The sequence below is a fragment of the Aspergillus japonicus genome (assembly GCF_003184785.1).
Source record: "Aspergillus japonicus CBS 114.51 unplaced genomic scaffold BO86scaffold_5, whole genome shotgun sequence".
Taxonomy (NCBI): domain Eukaryota; kingdom Fungi; phylum Ascomycota; class Eurotiomycetes; order Eurotiales; family Aspergillaceae; genus Aspergillus; species Aspergillus japonicus.
In genome coordinates this window covers 694,850-718,461 of record NW_020291642.1, presented here as the reverse complement: position 1 = coordinate 718,461, position 23,612 = coordinate 694,850, and the positions used below count along the sequence as shown (strand labels likewise).

The following is a 23,612-nucleotide window of genomic DNA, read 5'->3' as shown; positions in this document are numbered from 1 at the left end:
AGCTTGCTTAGACGCGGACTGGAATCGGTCTGTTTCTAGAAGGGTATGGAAGGTTGTCGTAATAGGTGTGACGGAGTAAAAAGAGTATATTTATAGCTTGCATGATCGAGACCCAGCTCCATCGCACAAACAAAGGTTGCCGGATTCATGGTGATCATCGACTGTCGCAACAGCGGCGACAAAGCCATCGGTGTGCCGGCTGTCTTTGACACGCAGTCTGCAACCAAGGCTTCGGTGGAAGAACCCATTTAACTCCACCTCTCGGCAAAGACTCCATCCGGAAGGAACGCCTGCACCGCAGCATCCCCTTTGTGATACCGTTGAAGGTACAAGCAGATCGAGGGACATTCCACTCGGGCTCTCAGCTCAATCCATCAGATGCTGCGACCGGCCTTGCGGTACCACAGATACAGCAACACGAGCGCGGCAGGGTCCCTGTTGCGGAGTATGTCCTCAAAGACACCATGGATACTGCGGATGAAGAGCTACACTGGACCGGTCGTGACTCTTGTGTCTGGAAGGTCCAGGATCTGGGCAACAGCGTGGGCGGCCTCGAAGTACGGATTCTCTGTCGCCGTCGATCCCTCGTGAAGGACGCACAGGGCCGCCACGGCCCGTGGTATACCATGCACGCCGCGCTGCGGCAAGGGGGTGTTCATCTGCGCAAAGGTGGGCGCCATGACGCGGAAGACACTGTCTGGGCGTAGGGGATCGACGATGTGCCACAGTGCCATTTTACCTTTGCTCAGACGGACCCAGTCCAATGCATCGGTTTGGTCTGAGAGGGTGAAGGGCCACGATTCTTCCGGCGTGCATGCCTCAGGAGAGGAGAAGGCCAGGACGGCCAGCGCAGCCAGCGTGCCCCAGAGTGGATCCTTGTCTTCGGCGTTGATCGGCCGCTCCCTGAACCGCCGGTTGAGGAGTGCGGTGCTCTGGTACCAGTGGTAGCACTCGTCCAGACTGCGACGGCTGCCTGTTGGGGTATTCAGGTGGCGGTCGTAGGTGAGTGCCACGGCGAGAGAGGCGTGCATGAGATAAGGGTACTGTCAGCGTGAGATTAGCCGAGTGCGATCTAGGATGTCGAGCCCCACACGATCATACCGGATAGTATGTCAGTACTTACGGCGAAGGCTAGTTGCAGGAGCCTGCGATTCACGTGCATCATGTTCGGGTCGTCCGGGCTGAGAAGACTACTTCCATAATACCGGGTGAGGAAGTCCTGACACTTCGTGTTCAACTGATAAAAAGTCGATTGGTCCGCGGTCCAGACTGCACTGGCAACGGGGCGTTGTAGCTCGGCTTTCCCTCGAGCCGTCAACCCCGTCTCAGCGGTGATGGGCTGTAGGTCGGGGATATTGAACACGAAGTTGCATGCTATCCCGAATGCGCGACATTTCTTGCAGTGAGGTCTGCTTTCGTCGCACTGGAGAGGCTCGGAAAGTACAGTACAATCAGCCAAACACGAAACAGTCCAGTTAAGGCGAGCCAACCAGCCAGCCTACCTTGAGTTTTCGGAGCTTGCAATTGCGGCAGCCATATCTGGATCTTCGTTGAGTGGTGCATCGCTTCCGGACAAGAGCATTTTCTGCACATGCTGAGGACATTTGGTGGGCTTGGGAATGGTACGGAATAGATGGGAGGTACCTGAGGTAGTCAGTCAGTCAGTCAGTCAGTTAGTCAGTCATTGGACTCAGTATAGGTAGTTCCCACATCGTCCCCTCAGGCACCCACCTTGCACGCACTAACCTTTTTGGGCACGAGATCTTCTACGCGGCGCTAGCCACATTTCGGATGCAGAGGTCTCTGATTGGCTACGAGGATCTATAACCATCAACGCCCTTCACATCGCCAGAGTCACCCTGTAGTCAGAAACAACACTTCAACAGCATAAATACCAGCCTCAATCCACCCAATCCCCAACCCTTTCTACCTACAAGAATCTTCTACTTCTATCCTCCCCTCCACCCCCCCCCCCAAAACCCTCCCCCAAAATGACAACCACCCACCTAGCCGCCATCTCCCCCGGTCCAAACCAACCCCTCGAGCTTCACCCGCGACCGACCCCTCAACCCGGCCCCAACGAGCTCCTCATCGCCGTCAAATCCATCGCCCTGAACCCAGCCGACCACATCATGCAGGACACCGGCCTCTTTGTGCCGGCCTCCAGCTACCCGACAGTCCTAGGCTTCGACCTCGCCGGCCTCGTCCTCGCAGCCGGCGCCGACGTCCCATCCCCCGAATTCCGCCCCGGAACCCGCATCGCCGCCTACAGCGCCCTAGTCTGGAAAGCCAGCCACCCGGACTACGGCGCGTTCCAGGAGCGGTGCCTCGTGCCGTGGCAGCACGCGGTCGTCCTGCCCGACCCCAACAACCACGAAGCGGCAGGGAACTTGACCTGGAACGAAGCCGCCACCCTCCCCGTCGCCGTGCAAGTCCCGCTGAGCGCGTGGGATGCGATGGGCATTCCCTGCACCGCAGCACCTACACACTCCACCTCCCAAAAAGAAAAGAATCAAGCCCTCCTCATCTGGGGCGCCGCCTCCAGCGTCGGCACCATGGGCGTGCAGACCGCGCGCCTCCTCCGCACCTCCCCAACCACCCCCTTCGCCGCCGTCTACGCCACCGCCGGCACACCCCGGTCCCGCGCGTACGTCGCCGCGCTCGGGGCGGACCGCGTCTTCGACTACGGGGATCCCCTCGTCGTTCCCAAGATCATCGCCGCCGCCCGGGAGGAGGGGCTGGTGATTCGCTATTGTTTCCTGGCGGTGGGCGAGTGGGCGTCGTGTCAGGCGGTGGTGGGGGCGTTTGTGGCCGACGCGAACCAGGAAAACGGGATGGTCGCGTCGGCGCCGCCGGTGCCTGTCCAGGCGGAGGGGGTGGTGGATGGGGTGGAGACGGTGTTTGTGAGGCCTGCGGCCGGGGAGGCGGAGAGACTGGCCCAGTTTCGGGGTTGGTTGGGACTGTGGTTGCGGGAGAATTTGGGGAGAGGGAGGATTCGGCCCAGTCCGGAGGTGAGGGTTGTGGGGAGGGGATTGGGGTTGGGGGCTGTGAATGCGGGCTTGGATGAGCTGCGGCGCGGCGTGAGTTGTGTGAAGTTGGTGGTGGAGGTTGCGGCGTGATTGATCGTGTGTTTGATGGGGTTCGGGGGTGAGGAGGCTGGATGATGGTCTATCTTGTTGTACTTTGTTTGTTTCAGCGTGCGAGATCAATCATATCTTTAGAATGGTCAGTTTCCGTCGTAGATGTTAATATCCTTTGAACAGTCAGTTTCCGTTGATGTGAAGCTTGGTAGAGTTCCCATAGAGCGTGTATGCAATACTTCCTAGCCATAGACTCCCTTTTACGCTGAGGGTGTTGCTATGGCATCACATCACTGAACCGACTCCGATCACCCACGGCAGACTATCCACAACAACAGATACTCTGTACTATCACCACCAGTTACCACCACGAACATCATAACAAAGAAAAGATATGAATTGCTACCAAGACTGTACATGATCGAACAAGACATGAAAAAAGAAAATTGAAACACCACCCACACGCAGACATACACCCAGACCCTTTCTCTAAGATCAAGCAAGAAAAAGAAGATTTGATTAATGTCTCGGACTTTTCCTTCCACTGACCCCCACCCCTTCAATTAACCTACTGGCCGGGAGAGATCAACTTGCCCTCAGCCCGGCTGTTAGGGTGCCATCCACCGGCATAGGGAGACTGGCCGCCGAGCTGCTCAGCGTGCTCGCGGATCCGCGCCTCCAGCTCGGGCCGGAAGTGACGGATCAGACCCTGGATGGGCCAGGCAAAGGCCTCGCCCAGAGCGCAGATGGTGTGACCCTCCACCTGCTTGGTCAGCTCCTGGAGCATGTCGATCTCGCGCTCGCGGGCCTGGCCGGTCTCCATGCGCTGCATCATCTGCATGGTCCACTTGCTGCCCTCACGGCAGGGCGTGCACTGACCACAACTCTCGTGCTTGTAGAAGGTCGACAGGCGGGAGATGGCGCGGACGACGTCGGTCGACTTGTCCATGACGATGACGGCGGCGGTACCCAGACCGGACTGGGAGTCCTTGAGGGCGTCGAAATCCATGAGCTGGTCGTCGCAGATAGACTTGGGGAGGATGGGGGTCGAGGATCCACCGGGGATGACGGCCTTGAGGTTGTCCCAGCCACCGCGGACACCACCGCAGTGACGCTCGATCAGCTCGCGCAGGGAGATGGACATCTCCTCCTCGACGGTGACGGGGTTGTTGACGTGCCCGGAGATACAGAAGAGCTTGGTACCGGCGTTGCGCTCACGACCGAAGGAGGAGAACCAGCTGCCGCCACGACGCACGATGGTGGGCACCACCGCCACGGTCTCGACGTTGGTGACCGTACTGGGGCAACCGAACAGACCGACGGCAGCGGGGAATGGGGGCTTGAGACGGGGCTTGCCGGCCTTGCCCTCGATCGACTCGATCAGGGAGGTCTCCTCACCACAGATATAAGCACCCATTCCACGGTGGATGTAGACGTCGAAGTCGTAGCCGGTGCCGCAGGCGTTCTTGCCGATCAGGCCGGCCTCGTAGGCCTCGTTGATAGCCCGCTGCAGGACGGTGGCTTCGTGGTAGAATTCACCACGGATGTAGATGTAGGCGGCGTTGGCGTTCATCGCACGGCCGACGACCAAGCAACCCTCGATGAGCTTCTGGGGGTCCTTGCGCATAATCTCACGATCCTTGCACGTTCCGGGCTCACCCTCATCGGCGTTGACGACCAGGTAACGGGGGCGGGGGTCCTTGTCCCAGTCCTTGAAGTTCATGAAGGACTAGATGCCACGCCCGATTAGCTCGGAATTGACCAATTGTTTGCCTCCGCACTAGAGGGAACTCGGGAGACACTTACGTATTTCAATCCGGAGGGGAAACCGGCACCACCACGACCACGAAGACCAGAAGCCTTGATCTCAGAGATGAGCTGTGCACCGAACGCAATCATTAGCATTGAATCGTTATCGATACCACATATCCGTCCACGTGTCGGCGATGGGGAGTGAGGTGGTTATCTTAGGGGCAGCGTACCCAGTCGTGACCCTTGAGGACAATGTCCTTGGTGCGGTGCCAGTCACCGAACTTCATTGCCGACTTGAGGTCGGCTCCATGGTGACCGTAAAGGTTGGTGAAGATGCGATCTTGGTCCTTCAGGCCGCCATAGTGTCGTACGGGGGGAGCGTTGTCCTGGACAGTCGCGAAAGAACGGGCAGCCGGGGCCTGGGCTCGGAGGGAGCGGGAGGAAAGGTTGGCGATGGAGGAAGATGAGGGAGCCGCCGCTCGGGATATCATGGTGAATGTTGGCCCAGTGGCTGCACGGAGAGACTGGGGGGAAAGGTGTCAATTGGGGGGGGGGAGGCGGAGGGGATCGAGATGATGAAGGCGTTCAGCAGTTGAGCTTCCACCCTTCCGGCGCGGCAATTCCTGCGCCTGCTGAATATCCGCCTTTCCCCGCCCGTTGATTGGCCTTGTTTATGTCACGTGATGCATAATGAATAAGCCGCGCTTTTGTGCTAGTTATACCTTACATTTAATTCTATTCCTATTCGTGATCAGAGTCTTGATCTCATCGAGTCATCATCCAATTCTTCGTCGCGTGTACTCCTCCTGAGGAATATACAAGTACGACCCTGTGGACAACATCACCTGCCCATCGCTGGCTAGCAAGCGCAGCGGATCTTCAGGCATGTGCACGCACTCCTGCTCTGCTACCATCCACGCCCAGCGTATCCAATTGGGCGACAGCCACCAGTCATCGTTCTGCCATGGGCCTGTGTAGGCCTCCAATCCAGTAAACGCGCCAGAGATCTGTGACTTGATCTGCTCCAGAGCCTCATCAAATTGGCTCACTAGGTACTCATCATCCTCATCCTCGAGCGCCCAGGCCACATCATTTGGCGGCGGCGGGTAGTGCTCGAGCAGGAATTTCGCCCATCGAGTAAGTCTAGGCGACAATTGGCCTCCCGCAGAGCCTGGGACCTTCGTAGTTGTACCAGCTGCGGCAACGAGACACAAGAAGATGGGAAACGCGAAGGGCGATGTCTCCGCGCTACCTCTGAGTACGGGGATGGCATTCTCCGTGGTGTTGAGGACATCCTGGAAGCATGCCTTGCATGGCTGTTGCATCTCCGTCGGCAAAAGGCCTGGCAGTTCGGTCAATGTAAATAGTTCCCCGTTCTTGGTGAGCAGTGACTGCCTCTCTAAGATCCGCATCTGCAGCCGGGACAAGATCCCCTCCGGGAATTTGCCGGCAGGTATCCGGGCCATATGGGCCCCAAGTATCCTTTTCGTTTCTTCCCAGCTACCAGTGAAGCTGTGCTGCCGCGCGCGGTTCAGAGTCCATGCAGCAATCACCAGAGCGGTTTCAGACAGCATGATCTGGCTGTCACGGTACATCTTCGCGTGAATCTGTTTCAGATTCCTCGGGCGCTGTAGATCTTGGCCGGACGCTCTCAGCTTCACAGCATGATTGATAAGTTCAATGACAATCTGGCTCATTGCAGCCAGCAGCGCGCGTGAGTTACCGTAGGCGCCGGGAATTTTGATGTCGTGGTCCGTGATTTCTAGAGTCTCCAACTCCCGATTGTTCGCCGCCAGGACGGAGACCGCATTGAGGAGAGCGGGGGAGAAGATCGAATGCTCCATTGCAGTATCCGGGGCCAGCAGCGGATAGAAGATGTTGAAGACATAGTAGTGGTCTTCAGTGTCCACAGCCAACTGCGGGAACATTTGGAGCTGGTGGGAGCGGGCCTGCTGAAGCGGACTACCGGGTGGTGCGCGAAGACTCACAATGCGATAGTCACAAGGGTTGCCCGGAAGACAGAAACCGTAGTTCATCATCACTGCTTGGGCGTCAGTCCAGCTGTCAAAACAAACATTGAAGACAGCCATTGATTCTACTTACATTGTTCATTATTCCGAGGTCCGTAGTTATTGGAGATCTCCTCTCCAGCACTCACGTTCTCCAGAACCACGAATCTGACCTCATCCTTCTCCGCTCGCCACTCGACCTTAGCCAGCGGCCGATGATTAGCCACGTCGAAGAAGGGCAGCAAGACCGAGATATTCTCCTCCGACAGCTCCTCTTTGGGAATCACACCGGACAAGACCTTCGCAGAGAAGGCGCGCGAGAAGAAGATCGTCGAGGCCCATAGATAGAGATCCCTAGCCACACGAGGTTAACCCCAACCCCCCGTCATCCATCCCCTTTCACCAACAACAAAAACAAGACATCCACAACACAAAGCCTCAAACAAAAAAGAAGAAAAGCAAGAATACGCACCAAGTATACGCCTCCACCCCCTCAAACCCAGCCTCCCTCAACGCCCGCACGGCAGCCTCATACTTCCCCTTCAGCTTCTCGACCCGTTGCTCCCTGGCCGGCAACAGACTGGTCCCCTGCAACCACCGCAGATCCTCCCCCTCATAGTTGGGCGGCGTCGTCAAGGTGCCCGGCTGCGGCAACGTCCGCAGGTACGGGTACCAGAAGCTCTGCGCGCCGCGCAGATACTGGCCCACCAGGAAGAAGACGGTCGCCTCCTTCGAGCCGACCGCATCGATGAAGGCGCGCGGGAAGTCCAGGCCGTGGGACTTGAACTCAACGATGCCACCGTCGTTGGCGTCTGCATCTGCATTGGAAGCGGCGGCGGCGGATGATGCACGGTACCCGATGACGTTGAAGTACGAGATCGTCGTGGTCAGCGGCGTCTGGATGATGTGCGTGTCCACGGCCAGGAGACCACCCTCGGTGCCCTGGCGGACTTGCAGGTGCACCCCGCGTTGCTCGTCTTTGGTGACCTGCACGGCGTGGTGCAGCTGGCCACCGTGCTGGGCCATCCAGGCTTGGAGGTCGGCGTAGATCTCGAGCCCGGTGGGGGCATTGGTGGTGCTGCGAGGGAGATGTCAGTTCCTTTCTGTTTTAGGTTTTGTGTTCGTGTTATTTTATTTTTATAGGGAATAATATGAAGAGAGAGAGTGTGTGAATGGCAACAGAATACCATCCAGTGGACGCTTATCATATAGCTCGTAGCGATTCAACGTCATGCTTGGATCCTATCCGGCGATAGAACGAAAGTAAAGCCTCGACTTACCTGGGAGACCCCGCGGTCGTGCTCGCAGCCATACTATGAGAGGATGGCCACTTAATTGGTTGACTCGGACGACTGACCACTAGAATAGCTACCTTTGTTGCTGAGAAGTAGAAATTGCAGTTCTCGGAAGGTCAAGAGCTGAGCTTGAGAAGAACCTTGGCGGGTCGAGCAATTAATTGACATGATTCGATTTTCGACTCCCGAACCGGAAATTGTCCCACTTTTTCACTCCCGACTCGGGATTCTGTCGCAGCACAGCACTTTTCTTCGTATCAATAACAATAAGTTTACTACGGGCACGATGATCATCTTCGAGAAAAAACAAGATCAAAAGCCTTTGTCTCCCAAAAGTATCTTACAATTCCGACAAAAATAGCAGTAACACAGTAGGGTGCCCCCAAGATCATCCAAAACGCAGTAACATCAAGCATATTCGTTATAATAGAATTCTCGTCACTTCACATCATTCAAAGCTCTAATTGCTTTGAGAATGAAGATAAAACAGAAAAATAGGAGGGAGAATATATTATAGCATACTCCCCACGAGATCATGCGGCTGTAACAAGCATCCATAAACAGCACCATCTCAAACTCGTGATCAAGCCGACCTCATCATCACAGGATAAGCACACGCGAATGCCATGCAGTCAACTAGTGTACATCAGATGGAATCTGTACTAATCCCATCAAGTCAAGCATTATCAAAGCAACCACCCAAGACGTAGTAACCTAAGATTCACAGTAACAGGAAAAGGGAATCCGCGAAAGACAGAAACTGAAGGGGAAGAGGATATCAAAAGAGCAAACAAAGATGAATGATCAGTGCATAGAAGATGTTGAAGACTTCCTGCCCGGCACTAGAATCTCGACTAGCCCGTCATCCTCCCCGTCGCTGCTGTCGTTGTCGTTATCCTCGCCGAATGGAGAGGCCCCCATGCGGGATCGAGCAAAGTCCATGTAGCGCCCCGGTCCCAAGTCGGGATAGCCGAGCGATTCATTCATGATCGCCTCATCCTCTTCGTCCGAGTCCATCATTCGAGGGTCAGCAGACGGCCCCACCATCTCGCCCATGTCATCGTCGTCGTCCTCCACTTCCAGTGGAACCCGTTCCTTGCGCCGCATGCCCTCGGTTCGACCTTCTCCGTCATCATCGGAGGAACCAGTGGAGAACGAGTCGGGAGGGCTAAAGCCAGACTCCGGGAAGGTGGGCGAGGAAAACGGCTCGTCTTTGTCACCCGTCGGAGGGAAATCGTTGGATGGGAAAGCGGCATCTGCTGGAGAGTGGTTGCCTTCCGTGTCTTCGTCAAGGCCAGCAATCACAAAGGGATTGGTCGGCCACTGGGACTCAGGTGTCTCATGTTCGCTCCCCAGATTCCTGTCTTCGGCCCCTTCCGAGCCGTCATTAGTCTGCTGCTTTTGAGCCGCAAGACGAGCGGCTAATTGCCGCCGTGCGCGAGAGGGTCCTTGACTCATCGGAGCAGGGGGCGGGGGAAGAATGGGTATCGGTTGGCTGGTCGAGTTGGCAGATCCCTGAAGATAGAGTAAGGTTAGCAAATTTGTAAGCAGAGCGACTTGAAATGCTTGTTTCCTCATATGCATGGTCAAAGAACAGGATAAATGAAGCTTCATAGATGACAAGAACTAGGCTCAGCCGCAGCGGGAATTCAAAGAACTACTCGTACGGGGAAAGGTATTGCTTGGTTGTAGAAAGTCATCCGCACATGATATCGGGGAGTAGTACTGTTCTGAATGACTTCATACATATTGAGAAGCGCTGCCAGTCCAACACGTTGTGCCAGGCCCTGTATGGCCCGTACCACTCCCGTCATCCATCATGTGTCTAAACTTCCAGCGGCCCGAGTTGGGAGCGAAATAGTCAAGGGATTCGAAAGAAAAGGTTCGCGAGGACGGATATAGATGGGGCAGCCTGAGTCGATACGAATCGCCTCGGCAATATGTTGAGGGAGGTTCAAGCATCGCGCATATCGATATCTGTGAAATCGTGATCACCCACATTGTCTGATCCGGCTTCGGCGGATTGATCGGCCAGGTTTCTATCGTCCTGATCTTCCATTTCCTCGTCTTCATCATCACTCGAGCTGGCGAACCCGCTCAGGAGAGAATTCCCAGCAAGTCCGAATGCCCCGCCGGATACGCTTCCTTGGTTCATCATGTCAAAACCTTGAAAGCCAGAATTTCCCGAAGAGCCATTAAGCCCTGCATCTGCAAGCGCCGATGAAGCATTGGCGCTCTGGCCTGAATTGATCATGCCTTGGCGATGTCCAATGGACATGTCCGGCCGTACGCCACCGAGAATTGCATTGTCACGTTCCCTTGTCTCGGAGAGCGTTTGCTCGACATACTCAATCCACTCAGGGTTGAGGACACTCTCCATCACAGTCGGTGAAAGCAGCTCCGGTGGGTGGCGTTCGCTGAACTTGACGACCTCCTCAGCGATCAATGTGAGATGACCCATGTAGCCCAGGCGGATCCGTCTTGTGCGCTGGGTTTCGTCACTTCTCTTCTGTCCGTCGACAATGCTCTGCGTTATCCGTCCTGTCTCGAACACATCAACAGCCAGCATCCGGTTGTAACCACGTTCCATTGGGCCATTGAAAACTTGCTGTACGACGTCGTAGACGACGTTATGAAGGAAGTTGTTCCACGGAAACCGGAAAAAGAAATCCTGCGATGCTGTTAATTCTGATACCATAACCTGGGAAGCTGAAGGGGAGACAAACCAAGATGGTGGGAACAACCTGGTTTTCTACGAACATAATCTTAAGATAATCGCCAACCACAGGCTGCCCATTAGAATCAACCTGAATGTCAGGGTGCAGTGGTTGCTGTGAAGAAGAAGTATCGCCGACCTGGCCAGCAGTATCAGGCGAGGAAGAGCTGGGTGGCTGATTATCTTGATCGGGGGCAGGTACCGCTTCAGGAGTGGGCTGCGTCTGACTGGCTGGCTCGGTAGTAGTCTCAGCAGACGATTCATCCGGCTTGGCGGGCTGCCCACCGTCGAGGCTAACTTCCTGAATTTGATCTGCTAAGCCAGACGTAGTATCAGTCCCAGTGGGAGGCGCCCTGGTAGAACCTTCTGTCTTGCTTTCAGGTGCCTCAATCGCAGTCGGGTCTGTGACATCAGCAGATTCAGAAGAGCCGTGTGAAACAGCTTCAGGCTCGGACTTAGGGCTGGGATGGTTCGCTTCCCTGACCCCCGCATCCTTCTCTTTGTCAACGAGGACGCCGGATGCGCTGACATCCTCAAAGCTCTCCTCGCCGGTGTTGGCAACTTCAAGAACCCTCGAACCTTCTGGTGAGCCGTAACCAATAACAGATCCGTTCACGAAGTCCACAGTAGAGTCATTGCCATCAAAGGCGGACGTCTCCTCTCTGTGCGCGTTGAAGGCACCTTCACGCATGAGCCTTTCGCGCTCAGCATCGCGCTGTCGAACGTACTCGTCACTTCCTGGCTCATTCAACAGACCCATGTTACTGCAGTGTAGCAGTTCCGCCATCAGCTCACAGGTCTTAAATCTATCGAAGCCCAGAGGCTCGATTTTAGCGCCCCATGCCGAGTTCAGCTTTCCCCTTTCAACTGTCTTCACTTTTCCGCCGTCGTTGACCGTATGCTTGGAGCTCTTGATCAAGGCCATGAAGTCGGGTATGTGCTTGGCAAAAAGTCGGAGGAGGTTGCCAAGGTAGATTGGATCATATGTGGTGGGTGGTGATTCCGGCCCATTGATGTTCTCCGGATCATAGTCTGAATTATTCTTTCGAATAACCTCAATAATGATACCCACACCGACCGTCAGTGGATTTCCACCCTTCAGCATGGATTTGATCAAAGTCTCTATGCAGGTTGTGGAGACTAATTGCCGCGTGAGACTATTGGGGCCGATGCAGGACTGGTCATTCTGCGTTGCATTTGCCGAAATAGTGATTATTGCTTTCAAGAAGTCACCTGCCGAAGTTTGGACGGAGGCAGGGTATTCCGGCGACAAGAACGATAGCAAGGTCGGTATGAGGTTTTGGGACCTCAGCCACTGAGAGAATGGTCAGCTTGTGTTATGAGCACCCGGTCCCATGGCTTTATCAGACTCACATCAACAATCCCTTGGCCACCTTCAACTTTCTCCAAGCTGATAATCTTCAACAACAGATCCATGACCATGGGGTTATCCACATGCCGGAGGATGGCCGGAACCACGCCATCCATGGACTTCAGCAGGTCCAGCATCTCGGTCGTCTTCTTGTCAAACAGCGTCTCGTTGACTTTGGTGAAGTAACTCGCCTGGACCGAGTCCAAGGACGAAGGACGCTTCAGAAAGCCCCAGAAGTGCTTCAGATGATCGGGGTTCAACATAATCGACTCCACAATCGACCAGATTTCGGATGACAGGATTTCGCAGGCGACATAAGCCCGCTTCAACCGATCCTTCTCTGCCCGCTCCAGGTCCTCCGGGTCCAGCATATCCCTGAGCGGGTCTTTGTGTTTCTCCTCCACCGCCGATGCATCATTGTTCGACTCGGTGACATTGCTGTCATTGGTATCATCGTCTTCATCATCGTCGTCATTCACTAGCGACGGGGCGATCACGTAGTCCATAAGCCGTTTCAAGACATTATCCTCTCGTAAGAATTCTATGAGCTTCGTATTATTTTGCTTGAGTTCCTGGATCAGTTCCGACTCATCCAGCAGCTCCTCCAGGCTGACATCGGGCTTGTCTAGCAGGGTATCAATGCTAGAGATACTCGCATATCCTCCAAAACGCCAAAACATGATGATTTATATAACCGGCCGAACCGAGTCATGGAACGAAGATTCGGTAGAATGCGGATTTTTCTAGCGGCCGGAGTCCCCCGTCGAAAACGTTGCGACTGGAACCTGTTGTATGTTACAAAAGCCGTGAGAGTGTCCAAAGCCTCTAGCCTATGGAACAACCCATGCAATGTTTCAGGTCGTCGTGAGTGAGAAGTGTGTGTATGAAGGCGGGATCGCAAGCGTAATGGTCGTTATGTTCACGCGTTCCAGGTATAGAAAATGAGATCGGGAATTTCGTAAGCGGAGATGAGCCTGGTCGGAGCGTCCAAGCGCTACATGCGCCGAGTATCCCAGTTAGCAAACCTCTTCGCGCGTTGAGCGTCATAGTCATGGACGAGGGGGGGGAGAAACGTGGATTGTGAGGATCGGGAACATTAGGGGTGGCTTCGCCCGAGGATCGGAGGATAGCAGGGAAGACTTCAGGCAGGCAACACAATGACCGGGTCAGGCATTGCGGCCGCGACTGCAGAATTCACCAGATGGCAGGCATGAAGGCCCAGCAAGCGGAGGACAAAAGCTTAATTATTGCAAGATATACCATATAAATTCAGAAGAAACACACGTACCTTTCACAACCTGAGGGAGTGACAAGAGAAGAGAGAACGGTGGTGGAATCCTCAACAAGGGGAGGAATCGGGGTTCGTCGGCCTTGCGCTGCACGGGGTGAAACGAGTCAGTCAGTAAGATGAAGCAGGAATAGTGCGTAATGGGGATGATGGATGAAGGTTAAGGCAGTAAGTCAATGGATGGTGCTAGGCGTGTGTGGGTAGTACAGTAAGTACTGTAACTACAGTACCTTAAGAAGAATAGGTAGATAGTCAAGGAAGGCGGGCTGACATCCGCAGGGCAGGCAGTTCAGTCGGACTGTTGCTGCGTTGGCTGGCTGTGTCTGGATCGGTCGGTAACTCTGATCCCTGGAGGTGACGAGAGAAATGATCCAGGCGGAAATACCCAACACGCCCGAGCGACGGCGGGGGGAGGGCAAATTTTGGGACCAGAGATACGCGAGGGCAGAGTAAGAAGATTAAGAGAGGGGGGTTGAACGAGGAGGAGGAGGAGGAGGGGGGGGGGGGGAAGTGGGATAGTTCAGTCCTGCGGAAATGAATAATAATGGTCGATGAGTTTCACAGTCTGGGAATTGCTTAGTGGGTTGGAGGGAGTTCGACCCGGATGATTAATCAGAGAAGAGGGCAAAGGCATAAAGCATGAAGACTAAAGACTACAAAGTTGTTCTCTTCTTTGGTGATATGGTAAAGTGGAATCTTGGTATTTCCTCTATCTTGACAAAACGTCTGTAACTACTGAGTAAGGAAAGGCGCAGTGCAGTAACAGTCGGAGTCTTCAGGCTGGCTGCACGAGACGAGTTCCAGTTCCAGTTGGTATTGCTTGCTTCCTTGCATGGCCGGTGCTGGGAGGTTCGGGCCTACGTATCAGGTACCGCACTGACCATACCCGCTCGTGTGTGGGTGCAAGTACCGGGTACGACTAGCCCATCATTGCGGAATGCTGATTGCGTCGGAGCCTGCAAACCACCCTGCAAACTGTTACTGTGTATGATCCCAAACAGGCAGAGTTGGGCAAACCAGACCAGTACGAAGCAAGTTACTCCGTAGTCAATGTGGAATCTGGGGTGTTGCTCAGATTCTCCATTTACCCCGGTCGGGTCGGTCAGATGACCCGTGGAGTGTCTGTCTGGTCAATCCCCAAATTTAGGATGCCATCTCGAAATTCAGCCTGATAATATCTAATGTCTTACATCTTGCTGTACCGACACAATCGCCGATCGCTAAGACTTCCGAACGCAAGCGCTCAGTAATGTCGCCCGTCAAAGTCTGGCTTCGGATCAGATTGCGAGAGAAAACGACGAACACTGTTGCCTGTCACTACACCCTCACACATTCATGAACAAAAGTAAGCACTTGGAAAGTGACGTCTACCTCGCTGTGCTCGAAGTACATCCAATACTCGAAGGTAGGCGGCGAGACTAGTAGTATTTACTGCCTAACGGACGGACGGTGTTCCTTCCCAGTTCCCGCCCTCCAAATAAACCACTCCAGCTTCCATTCATTCGGTTGCCACAACACAACCCCAACTCTTTCTCCCCAGTCCAGTCACTCCGTCATCATCCCCTTCTTGATCATCTCTCATAAAAGAAGAAACCAACAATGAACCGACTATTCGGTAGCAAGAACACGGCTCCCAAGCCAACACTGGACGGGGCAATCAGCAATGTATGTGTCCCACTCTCTCCCTTCGCCTTTCCGGTTCACCCCTCCCTCTCTCTCTCTCTCTCTCTGACACTTTCGCATCTCCCCTCTCGCTTCTCCGCCCTTCCCCTCCAAAAACCAACCCCGCACGCATAACCTGCAATGGCCTGAACTAACCCATTCCACCCCCTCCGCCTTTTCCCTTGGAAACAAACAGGTCGAGAATCGCATCTCCAGCATAGACGTGAAGCTAGCGGCCCTGAACTCGGAGCTCTCGACGTACCAGGCCAAGATCGGCAAGATGCGCGACGGGCCCGGCAAGACGGCGCTGCGCCAGAAGGCGCTGAAGGTGCTGCAGCGGCGGAAGCAGTACGAGGCGCAGCGCGACCAGCTGTCGCAGCAGTCGTGGAACATGGAGCAGGCGGGGATGATGCAGGACAACCTGAAGAACGTGATGACGACGGTGGACGCGATGAAGACGACCACCAAAACCCTCAAGAAGCAGTACGGGCAGATCGACATCGACAAGATCGAGCGCATGCAGGACGAGATGGCCGACCTGATGGACATCGGCAACGAGATCCAGGAGAGCATCTCGCGCGCCTACGACGTGCCGGAGGATGTCGACGAGGCGGAGCTCGACGCCGAGCTGGAGGCCCTGGGCGAGGAGACCTTGATGGAGGGCGCCATGGCCGACAGTGCCATGCCCAGCTTTCTCCAGGACGAGGTCGCGCCCCCGCAGTTCATCGATGAGCCGCCGGAGCAGAGTAAGATCAAGGAGCCTGCGGGCGGGCTTAGCTGATTGGGTGCAACCGGGGTGGGTCTCGTCTCTGTTAGTCTAGGTGTTCGAACTATGGAAGCATTCGGAGTTGGGTCATGTCTATTCTCCTTCAAGATTTCAATTGAAGCAATTTGATTCTTTTTTTTTCTTCCTTCCTTCTGCTAAGCTATATACTGGGAATGGCTGGAGATCGATCCAGGCTAGAGTCTGGCGCAATCTTGCAGTCGTAAAAATTGTCTGTCGGCTCAAGCTTCAAGCCTTGCCGAGTCCAAGGAGAACAAGAAGCGCGACGTTCATCACCACAATAATCAACCAGACAATAACAGCGATGATGGTTACGAAGAGATTGTTTTTCATCTTGACTCCTCCCGGCGCCGATTCTCCGCCCTCGAAGACCCGGTCAGTTGGGACGGTCATGTAACGGTTGCGACATGTAAAGTAGATAAGAGGCGCGCTGACAAAGGGAAGGATGACACTCAGAACCACTTGGCTGGCATTTAAGGTCTTGTCCAATCCATCCTTGCCGACGGCAGCCGCAATGATTATGCTAGGGATGATACTGATCGATCGAGTAATCAATCGACGGAGCCAGGGTCTGATAGTCCAGTTCAACATCCCCTCGCTTACCATCTGCCCCGCCATGGTACAGACAATTCCGGCAGAGATACCCGAGAGGAGGAGCGCTAACCCGAATATCAGACCCGCCGCAGGAGCAACTGAGCTGGAAAGTAAGTCGTATATGCCCCAGAGGTCCGCATTATCGGCCCCGGGAGTGCCATAGAGTGAGGCACCTGCAACAATGAGAATGGCGCTATTCACAAACAGGGCAAATGTGAAGAGTGACAACGTAAGCTCAATGATTGAGTACTTCATGCAACCCCGGATGGCATGGATGGAGGGTCTATACTCGACCTCCCCACCGGTGCTTCCGAGGCAGACGGATGGATCCACGTAGCCTTGAGTAACATCGAATTCTTTCAGTCGGGATTGAACCACTCCGCTGCCTAGGAACATCGAGTGAGGCATTACCGTTGCGCCGAGGATGCCGCAACTTTGATACAGACTGCCAACCAACATGTCAGGACTGTGCATACGTAAAGTAGATGACGGCTTACATACCCTTCTGATTGGACGATGGCAGATGAGGGTAAGTAGCCCCGGAATACGTCGCCCACAGATTGCTCTTTGATCAGCGAAAGCTGAATGCAGAAGCAAATCACAACCCCCAGTACAAGAAGCATTACGAAGACTTCGAACAGACGCAACCCCCACATGGCCCCATTTGGTCGGTAGAATATGAGGATAAAAAGGACGTCAGCCAGAGTAATCGCACATCCAGCGACTAGAGGGATTTTGAGTAATAGGTTGAGCGCAATCGCCGATCCAATTACCTGCCAGGGCGGTCAATTGAACATTCCGCCTAGGAAACGGAGTCAAGCTCCTCGGAGAGAGTCGGTCTTACCTCTGCTATGTCAGTGGCGACAATGGCCGCCTCTGAAAAGACGTACAGAACAATAGTGAGCCACTTCGGAAGGTGTTCCCTACAGTTCTCCGCAAGGTTAAGCCCGGTCACTGTGCCAAGCTTAACGCACAGGGACTGGAGAAAGATAGCAAACAAATTGGAGACGAGCACGATGAACAGAAGAGCGTAACGGTACTCTGCGCCTGCTGCAACATCGGTCGAGTAGTTTCCAGGATCAATGTAGGCTACTGCGATCAGAAAGCCGGGGCCTATGAACCGGGCGAATTTGACAAGGCTTTGCGCCACATGCGCAGGATATGAAAAGATGGTTGATTTGAGAGAACGGCAGGGAGATCCGCTGTCTCCCCCGGGGATATGATCCCCAGGGGCGACAGAGATCACCCCACCGGGGCACTTCTCCTCTATCTCGGTCTCATTCCCGTCTAGACTATGCGGTCGATGATCCATTGCCGAGACACCTTCCTCTGAAGCGCCTCCCATCCCCGACGCGTGCCGCCTATGGACCTTAGAATTGGCGAGCCCGTTAAAGTCACTTCGGGTGGTGACGTCTGCGTTCAAGGCGGGCGGATTCTGATTCCAGTCGGGATGCTCGAGGGTATCGTCGGTGCGTGAAGGGCAATTCATGGGGGGCGAGGTGGTTATATGCGCTGGCACGAGCGTGGAAGATTTGAGAAGTGAGTGTACTGGGATTGTAAGCACACCAGGTGGTTAAGTGGACATGGATTGCCACGAGTGTCGGAATAAAGATGAGGCCAGACTACGTCGGGATCTCAACCGGAAGATCAAGTACCCTGCGGGGAAGAGAGCCCGAAACTGCCCGAATGCGGTTATCACCAGTCACACACAGGGAACGAGAACGACAAAACCGGCCAGATCACTTCCTGTGCGTCGGAAGTATAAAGCTGGCAAGACAGCGAGCAGAATGGGTGATGGTGGATTTAGTTTGGCGACCAGTGTTCGAAAGCTAGCTCAAGGTATGAGGTGGAAGTGGTGGAGGGAAGAGAGAGGAAGGGAAGAAGAGAATTTTGGAGGCATGACGGCATGCGGCATCCCACTGGAGGCTGTTCGCGGTGAAGTGGTGGCCAAGCCTTCGCTTCTTACTAAATGCGATCGCATTTCTAGGCAACATTGAACCTGGCTTGGCTTATGATTTAGGTTAGTCATAGGTGGTGTAGTTAGTGGTAGAGGAGGAGAATGGGCAAGAATGATGAAGGTAACCAAGAAGTACACTGATCAAACTGATAAGCGGGGGAAGAGGGGAAGAGGGGAAGAGACCGATTATAAAGAGGGTTGTTGTTGATGAGATTGTACAGTACAGTACAGGCCATTGTTTGTCCTGATTGTCACTAAGGAACCTAAGGAATCCAAGGTACGGCTGGGCTCGGCGGCTCCCTTGCAGCCTTCCCGCCTCAGGCGCCGCCTTTCCCCGCGATGATAGCCTTGTGAGGGATTATTGATTGGGCCACCCAGAAGACTATCTTGGAACTATAGGACAGAGTGTACAGGGTACCTTGCACTACTTGCACTACTTACACTACGAAGCTCAGTACATCATCCAGAGCTGTCATCATTGAATAACAAACTAAATACGACTAGCCAGCCTTAGACCTACGCCGTTATTAATTTATTTTTTGAAGTCTCAGATAGAATGTCACCATTGTTTTCCCCTTCCTACTCGTATTTCCGAGACCCAGTCCTACCTTATGGACTAGATCCCCCACCCTATTGTGGCAATAATCCGGACTGTCACAAGTACGGAGTAGTTATCATATCATCTCATATGGAATTCTGCCAGCCCCCCCAATATAACATCATGCATCCCGGGCAACTGGCAGATCAGCCGTCTGAGAATTATGACAGATGCCATCACTTCCTCCACTATGACATCGTTTTCAGCTTAGAAATCCAGTCCTCATGACGGAGATGGTCGGGCAGCAGCGATATCAGTGGTATCAGCAGCAATAGCAGCATCAGCAGCATCGTCATCCTCGTAATCTGCAGGCGATCAGGCAGGTGATGGCAGAGGTTGATATCAATCTATCGCATCCATCAACTTCCGGCGCGACCGGCCGAAAACAGGTTGGTTGCCCGGGACAACCCCGCCGCCCGCAGCATGTTTACACCCTCCGCTTCATGCGCGGCGCAGTTCATCTCCAGCCGTTTGGCTATGGCGTATGGGCTCCATTGCCCATATGCCGATTAGGTTAGACAGTGGAGGAAGCATGCTCGTTCTTCTTGCCTTGTCCCCGAGCCTTGGAAGTCTTCAAATGCCCGGCCCACCCACCTGAGGTTGGCGTTCGTTCCGGTGTGTGTGTCTGTGTGTTGCCCCCCCGTCTGCTCTTGTCGTGTCTATGCGTGCTGGCTGTTACTGCTAGTCACAGTCTAATAGCGGGCGCTGCCTTCACGCGTCTTCCTCTCCTTCTTCCTTGTCGTGTCTGGTATGATCCTCGTCTTCGCTTCCTTGATAGATATTTCGAAATTCCTGGAGCTTCTTCGATGTCTGTTGTTACCTTGAGCTGCATGTCGCTGCTATCTCGTTTCGCATAAGACTTTCCCTCGTCTTCTCTTCGTCATCGCCGTTATTCCGCGTCGCTGGTGATCCTTTGTCTCATTGTGCTGGGGCAACTGCACCGTGAGTAATTTATGCCTAACTACTCCGTCCTTCTCCATCCCCCTACTCCACATCCATACTAACCAGATCCGCGATTCTCAAGTCAGCTCCAGGCAGAAGGGCAATTCTTCGAAATGGCACCCACTGTGGAATCCCCCAGCATCTTTGACGACGCCACCCGAAGTCCTTCCAGGCCCTCAGTCTTCCGAGCATTCTTGTCCCCGAAATCCCACAAACGGAACTCCTCTGCGGATGACGCCTTCCCCTCCAAGGCTTCTTATGGAAGCCAGTCTTCCGACGGTTCCACTACACCGCCTGGTGATGGGGCCTATGCGTCATTCAACCAACAACCACTCACGGAAATTGCCCCAAACCGGGAATCGGCCGACATAGGCTCAGCCCAGAGATCGCCGGGGAAGCAAGGGAAGAATACACTGCACAAGAAGACCAAGAGTGCGGTCTCCCTAAAGTCTCTCAAGAGCTACATGGAGCGAAAAGAGCCCAAACCGGAGGAAGCCCTGGATGTTGACGCGCAGAACCTGAGGCCAAAGAAGGCTAAGTCGGCCAACAGCCTCTCTGCTATCCTGAGAAGGTCGCAACGCGGAAACAAGACGGAGGGTTCCAAGACTGCTAGGGACAAGGAGAATCGAAGCCCATCGGATTTAGTTGACGGCATGGCCTCACCCGCCTGGGACCAGTTTGTGCCGCCCTTGTACCCCGACCAAGCCGCACTGTCTCCAACACAGAACAAGCGTAGAACCATGCAAGAGGAGACAGCCCCATGTACACCCAGGGCATATGGACCGACACATCAAAGTAATCTCTGGGACTACGATCAGCAGCCATCTCCCACTCCTCGCACTTTACGGACCGAACCCAAACCGCGACCGAAATCAGACTACCTCGCTGGAAGCCGCAGAATGAAGGAAGTCCTGGCCCCTTTACAGGCTCTATCTTCCGACAAGACGGCGACGACGGACACAGCGGGATCATCGCCATCCAAGCGATTCGGAAGACCTCGAGCATTGTCACGGCCAGAGAAGGGCGAGAAAGCTGAACTGGCGCGAGAGCAGAGCCCAAAGGTCTCTCGCGTTCAGGCCGCTATCTCCGCGTTGAATGCTAAAGAACAGGAGGCTGAACTGCGGAAACGCCTAAACCCGAAGGAACTCGACTCAGAATTCGAGAAATTACTGGTGAGATCCCCTGTAACTGCGCACTCCCACTTAAGCAAGGCAGCTCTAATTAATGGGGCAGGATGCGCGGAACATTCCTCACAACATGCGAGACAAAATGCGATCTTTGGACACCAACATCAAGGCCGATTTTATCTTGAAAGATCGAACGGAGAACACGACCCCATATACTGCTAGCAGCAGTGCGAATGACAGTACCGGTCGTCGAGGACGCAGAAAGGAACACAAGGAAGAAAGACAGAACTACGATAGCAAAGGTTCACGATCCCGATCCAGGAGTCGTGGTTTCAGCTTCTCCAAAGGCAGCTCGTCGCCCAAGAAGCGCCCGGACAGTGGAAGCTTCTACCGTCGTCCCAAATCCGCCGATTACTCTTTGCCCGCGGGCTTCTCTAAACTTTTGACGCCCAATGCTTCCACCACCTCGCTTTCCGCGACGGCGCGCGACACAGCCACTGACCCATCAGACTTTGTCCACTATCTAAGGGAGATTCAGAAACCAGAGATGATAGAGATTGGCAAAGTACACAAGCTTCGAATTCTTTTGCGCAATGAGACTGTCAGCTGGGTTGACGCGTTCATTGCAGATGGTGGCATGGACGAGATAGTCCAGTTACTTTATCGCATCATGAAAGTTGAGTGGAGGTGAGTAATACATCCGGGTTCGTATGGTAAATATCAAAACCTAGTGCTAATACTTCCACAGAGAGGAACACGAGGATAACCTACTTCACGAGACTTTGCTATGTCTCAAAGCTCTTTGCACTACCTCTATCGCACTCGAGCACCTCTCCAAAATTGAAGGAGAACTCTTTCCAGCCTTGCTCAAGATGCTCTTTGACGAGGAGAAGAAAGGACCCAGTGAATTTACCACCCGAGGCATTATCATCAACTTGATTTTCACTCAGCTTTCGGCTGTATCCTCGGATGAGATGGCTGCTGACCGTGCCTCGCGGATCCTCTCGTACTTGCGCGACCCTTCGCCATCCGAAGAAAACCAGCCGCTAACCTTCATTGCGAACATTTACCAGTCACGTCCTTACCGAGTCTGGTGTAAAGAGGTTACGAATGTGAGCAAAGAAGTCTTCTGGATTTTCTTGCATCATCTGAATGTGATTCCGACCCCGAAGGATGAAACACCTTCATCAGCAACATACCGAGAGCGACACTTCCCAGTCCCTCGGCCGCCGGTGCCAGCTGCACCCTATGTCGGCGGTGTCGAATGGGATGCTACCAACTATCTGGCGGCTCATTTAGACCTATTGAATGGAATCGTGGCGTCTTTGCCCACTACCCAGGAGAGAAATCAACTGCGTGCCGAGCTCCGAGCTTCAGGGTTTGAAAAGGTCATGGGCGGTACTTTGAGGACTTGCAAGGAGAAGTTCTATTCCTCTGTGCATGATTGCCTCCGCACCTGGGTTGCCGCGGCAATCGATGATGAGTGGCCGCACTTGCCTGTTCGTGAGGGACCTCCTCGCCCGGAGATTCGGTCACCATCCAAATCCCCGGTCAAGGCAGCAGGTGGAAGCCCTAAGAAGGGTCTGCTGGACGAGCCTCCCAAGCTGGAACTGGCGCTGGACGTCCCTGCCAGTACCGGATTGCCTCCGAGCAATGGCATTGGCAACTGGCTGTAGACCTTACTGTTTCGCGATCGGTGATGGCCACATGCTACCCTGACCAGCCATAGCACCTTTGCTAAGACTATTTTACCCTGACAGGGCCTGTTTATGCAATCGTTGCCGGAAGATCCAACATTGCTTGATTTCATTACTTTTCTTGTCCCATCTTTGTTTCTGACGATTGCGGAGTATCTGGGATTGGAAGGCGCTGGCATTTTCTAAGGTGTTTTGGGTGCATTTGTCCGTTCCATGACGGCCACGGCGAAATGACTTGACGACGGCAACAGGGCCACAGACCTGACTGGGAAATCATCTGACGTTCTTTTTTGGTATTCGTTTCTTGCGAGCATGGTCAGGCAGATCAATCGTTTTCTCCTGTTGGACAGACGCGCTAGGGCTGCGCACCTTTCACGACCCACAGTCTAGTACTTCAGGTCTTCTTGGATGTCATTATTCTATCTTTCTTGTACATGGACAAGGTAATATACAGTATGCGGGTCCTAGGCCTTGTTCTCCATCCATCTTGGAGTCTGTTCTATCCTTGCTCTATGTATACCAACCGACGCATAGTAGCCATAACTGGTAGAACCACCTACTCTCGATCTTTCTCGGCGGCGGCCTCCCTCACGGGCCTTGGCGGCGCAGGTGTGGAAAACGCCTCCTTCAACCCTCCAAAGACCGCCTTCCGAATCTATTCAACGTATCAGCCCAGTCCAAACTCCACACCAAGTGCCCAAAGCACTAGAGCAAGCAGAACAAAGAGTGGGGGGGGGGG

At 54.1% G+C, this 23,612-nt stretch overlaps 10 protein-coding genes across 10 annotated transcripts in view; 3 read left to right on the top strand and 7 right to left on the bottom strand.

Annotated features, from left to right (window-relative positions):
* Window positions 1–248: 248 nt before the first annotated feature.
* On the bottom strand, window positions 249–1,604 carry BO86DRAFT_415982 (Zn(II)2Cys6 transcription factor domain-containing protein; the record flags this gene model as incomplete). Its single annotated transcript, XM_025674944.1, has 5 exons — window positions 249–358; window positions 389–452; window positions 492–1,043; window positions 1,124–1,423; window positions 1,503–1,604. 5 exons carry the CDS (start codon window positions 1,602–1,604, stop codon window positions 249–251), a joined length of 1,128 nt encoding a protein of 375 aa, XP_025531626.1.
* Window positions 1,605–1,973: 369 nt separating this feature from the next.
* BO86DRAFT_436950 (zinc-binding alcohol dehydrogenase family protein) lies at window positions 1,974–3,317 on the top strand. Its single transcript, XM_025676036.1, has one exon. The coding sequence runs from the start codon at window positions 1,992–1,994 to the stop codon at window positions 3,117–3,119; it is 1,128 nt and encodes a 375-aa protein (XP_025531625.1). The 5' UTR covers window positions 1,974–1,991; the 3' UTR covers window positions 3,120–3,317.
* Window positions 3,318–3,459: 142 nt separating this feature from the next.
* BO86DRAFT_386033 (NADH-quinone oxidoreductase subunit NuoF) lies at window positions 3,460–5,412 on the bottom strand. Its single transcript, XM_025671244.1, has 3 exons — window positions 5,063–5,412; window positions 4,887–4,958; window positions 3,460–4,809 (listed from the first exon to the last, which is right to left on the bottom strand). The coding sequence occupies exons 1-3, from the start codon at window positions 5,321–5,323 to the stop codon at window positions 3,649–3,651; spliced, it is 1,494 nt and encodes a 497-aa protein (XP_025531624.1). The 5' UTR covers window positions 5,324–5,412; the 3' UTR covers window positions 3,460–3,648.
* Window positions 5,413–5,608: 196 nt separating this feature from the next.
* BO86DRAFT_453545 (SET domain protein) lies at window positions 5,609–8,282 on the bottom strand (the record flags this gene model as incomplete). The annotated part of the gene is made up of 4 exons (XM_025676997.1): window positions 8,122–8,282; window positions 7,314–7,919; window positions 6,936–7,195; window positions 5,609–6,873 (listed from the first exon to the last, which is right to left on the bottom strand). Exons 1-4 carry the CDS (start codon window positions 8,151–8,153, stop codon window positions 5,609–5,611), a joined length of 2,163 nt encoding a protein of 720 aa, XP_025531623.1. The 5' UTR covers window positions 8,154–8,282.
* A 488-nt stretch (window positions 8,283–8,770) lies between these two features.
* Window positions 8,771–9,985, bottom strand: BO86DRAFT_165048 (uncharacterized protein). Its single transcript, XM_025666458.1, has 2 exons — window positions 9,863–9,985; window positions 8,771–9,651 (listed from the first exon to the last, which is right to left on the bottom strand). The coding sequence occupies exons 1-2, from the start codon at window positions 9,878–9,880 to the stop codon at window positions 8,941–8,943; spliced, it is 729 nt and encodes a 242-aa protein (XP_025531622.1). The 5' UTR covers window positions 9,881–9,985; the 3' UTR covers window positions 8,771–8,940.
* Window positions 9,932–13,116, bottom strand: BO86DRAFT_165032 (SAPS-domain-containing protein). Its single transcript, XM_025666457.1, has 3 exons — window positions 12,227–13,116; window positions 10,863–12,167; window positions 9,932–10,807 (listed from the first exon to the last, which is right to left on the bottom strand). The coding sequence occupies exons 1-3, from the start codon at window positions 12,902–12,904 to the stop codon at window positions 10,091–10,093; spliced, it is 2,700 nt and encodes an 899-aa protein (XP_025531621.1). The 5' UTR covers window positions 12,905–13,116; the 3' UTR covers window positions 9,932–10,090.
* Window positions 13,117–14,697: 1,581 nt separating this feature from the next.
* On the top strand, window positions 14,698–16,083 carry BO86DRAFT_354535 (putative SNF7 family protein (Cta1)). The gene is made up of 2 exons (XM_025669584.1): window positions 14,698–15,177; window positions 15,371–16,083. The coding sequence occupies exons 1-2, from the start codon at window positions 15,112–15,114 to the stop codon at window positions 15,953–15,955; spliced, it is 651 nt and encodes a 216-aa protein (XP_025531620.1). The 5' UTR covers window positions 14,698–15,111; the 3' UTR covers window positions 15,956–16,083.
* Window positions 15,967–18,213, bottom strand: BO86DRAFT_164961 (NRAMP family metal ion transporter). The gene is made up of 3 exons (XM_025666456.1): window positions 17,397–18,213; window positions 17,054–17,325; window positions 15,967–16,997 (listed from the first exon to the last, which is right to left on the bottom strand). The coding sequence occupies exons 1-3, from the start codon at window positions 18,039–18,041 to the stop codon at window positions 16,187–16,189; spliced, it is 1,728 nt and encodes a 575-aa protein (XP_025531619.1). The 5' UTR covers window positions 18,042–18,213; the 3' UTR covers window positions 15,967–16,186.
* Window positions 18,214–19,893: 1,680 nt separating this feature from the next.
* On the top strand, window positions 19,894–23,080 carry BO86DRAFT_164931 (uncharacterized protein). The gene is made up of 4 exons (XM_025666455.1): window positions 19,894–20,049; window positions 20,132–21,221; window positions 21,283–21,863; window positions 21,925–23,080. The coding sequence occupies exons 2-4, from the start codon at window positions 20,163–20,165 to the stop codon at window positions 22,850–22,852; spliced, it is 2,568 nt and encodes an 855-aa protein (XP_025531618.1). The 5' UTR covers window positions 19,894–20,049; window positions 20,132–20,162; the 3' UTR covers window positions 22,853–23,080.
* Window positions 23,081–23,276: 196 nt separating this feature from the next.
* BO86DRAFT_386025 (uncharacterized protein) overlaps window positions 23,277–23,612 on the bottom strand; it is a 1,257-nt gene continuing 921 nt past the window's right edge. The window contains exon 4 of the mRNA XM_025671243.1: window positions 23,277–23,528. Coding sequence (XP_025531617.1) covers window positions 23,430–23,528 — 99 coding nt within the window. The 3' untranslated portion in view covers window positions 23,277–23,429. The remainder of the gene's footprint in view (window positions 23,529–23,612) is intronic.

Bases quoted from the DNA above. Each gene is read 5' to 3' on its own strand.
- BO86DRAFT_386033 (XM_025671244.1), bottom strand. From the start codon at position 5,323: ATGATATCCCGAGCGGCGGCTCCCTCATCTTCCTCCATCGCCAACCTT. The intron at 4,959-5,062 runs GTACGCTGCCCC...TTCGGTGCACAG, and splicing joins TCCTCAAGGGTCACGACTGG to CTCATCTCTGAGATCAAGGC. The intron at 4,810-4,886 runs GTAAGTGTCTCC...CGTGGCATCTAG, and splicing joins TCCCCTCCGGATTGAAATAC to TCCTTCATGAACTTCAAGGA.
- BO86DRAFT_436950 (XM_025676036.1), top strand. From the start codon at position 1,992: ATGACAACCACCCACCTAGCCGCCATCTCCCCCGGTCCAAACCAACCC.
- BO86DRAFT_354535 (XM_025669584.1), top strand. From the start codon at position 15,112: ATGAACCGACTATTCGGTAGCAAGAACACGGCTCCCAAGCCAACACTG. The intron at 15,178-15,370 runs GTATGTGTCCCA...GGAAACAAACAG, and splicing joins TGGACGGGGCAATCAGCAAT to GTCGAGAATCGCATCTCCAG.
- BO86DRAFT_164961 (XM_025666456.1), bottom strand. From the start codon at position 18,041: ATGAATTGCCCTTCACGCACCGACGATACCCTCGAGCATCCCGACTGG. The intron at 17,326-17,396 runs GTAAGACCGACT...CCGCCCTGGCAG, and splicing joins TCGCCACTGACATAGCAGAG to GTAATTGGATCGGCGATTGC. The intron at 16,998-17,053 runs GTATGTAAGCCG...GTTGGTTGGCAG, and splicing joins GCCATCGTCCAATCAGAAGG to TCTGTATCAAAGTTGCGGCA.
- BO86DRAFT_164931 (XM_025666455.1), top strand. From the start codon at position 20,163: ATGGCACCCACTGTGGAATCCCCCAGCATCTTTGACGACGCCACCCGA. The intron at 21,222-21,282 runs GTGAGATCCCCT...TTAATGGGGCAG, and splicing joins CAGAATTCGAGAAATTACTG to GATGCGCGGAACATTCCTCA. The intron at 21,864-21,924 runs GTGAGTAATACA...ATACTTCCACAG, and splicing joins ATCATGAAAGTTGAGTGGAG to AGAGGAACACGAGGATAACC.
- BO86DRAFT_165032 (XM_025666457.1), bottom strand. From the start codon at position 12,904: ATGTTTTGGCGTTTTGGAGGATATGCGAGTATCTCTAGCATTGATACC. The intron at 12,168-12,226 runs GTGAGTCTGATA...CCATTCTCTCAG, and splicing joins GTGGCCAAGGGATTGTTGAT to TGGCTGAGGTCCCAAAACCT. The intron at 10,808-10,862 runs GTTTGTCTCCCC...ACAGCATCGCAG, and splicing joins AGGTTGTTCCCACCATCTTG to GATTTCTTTTTCCGGTTTCC.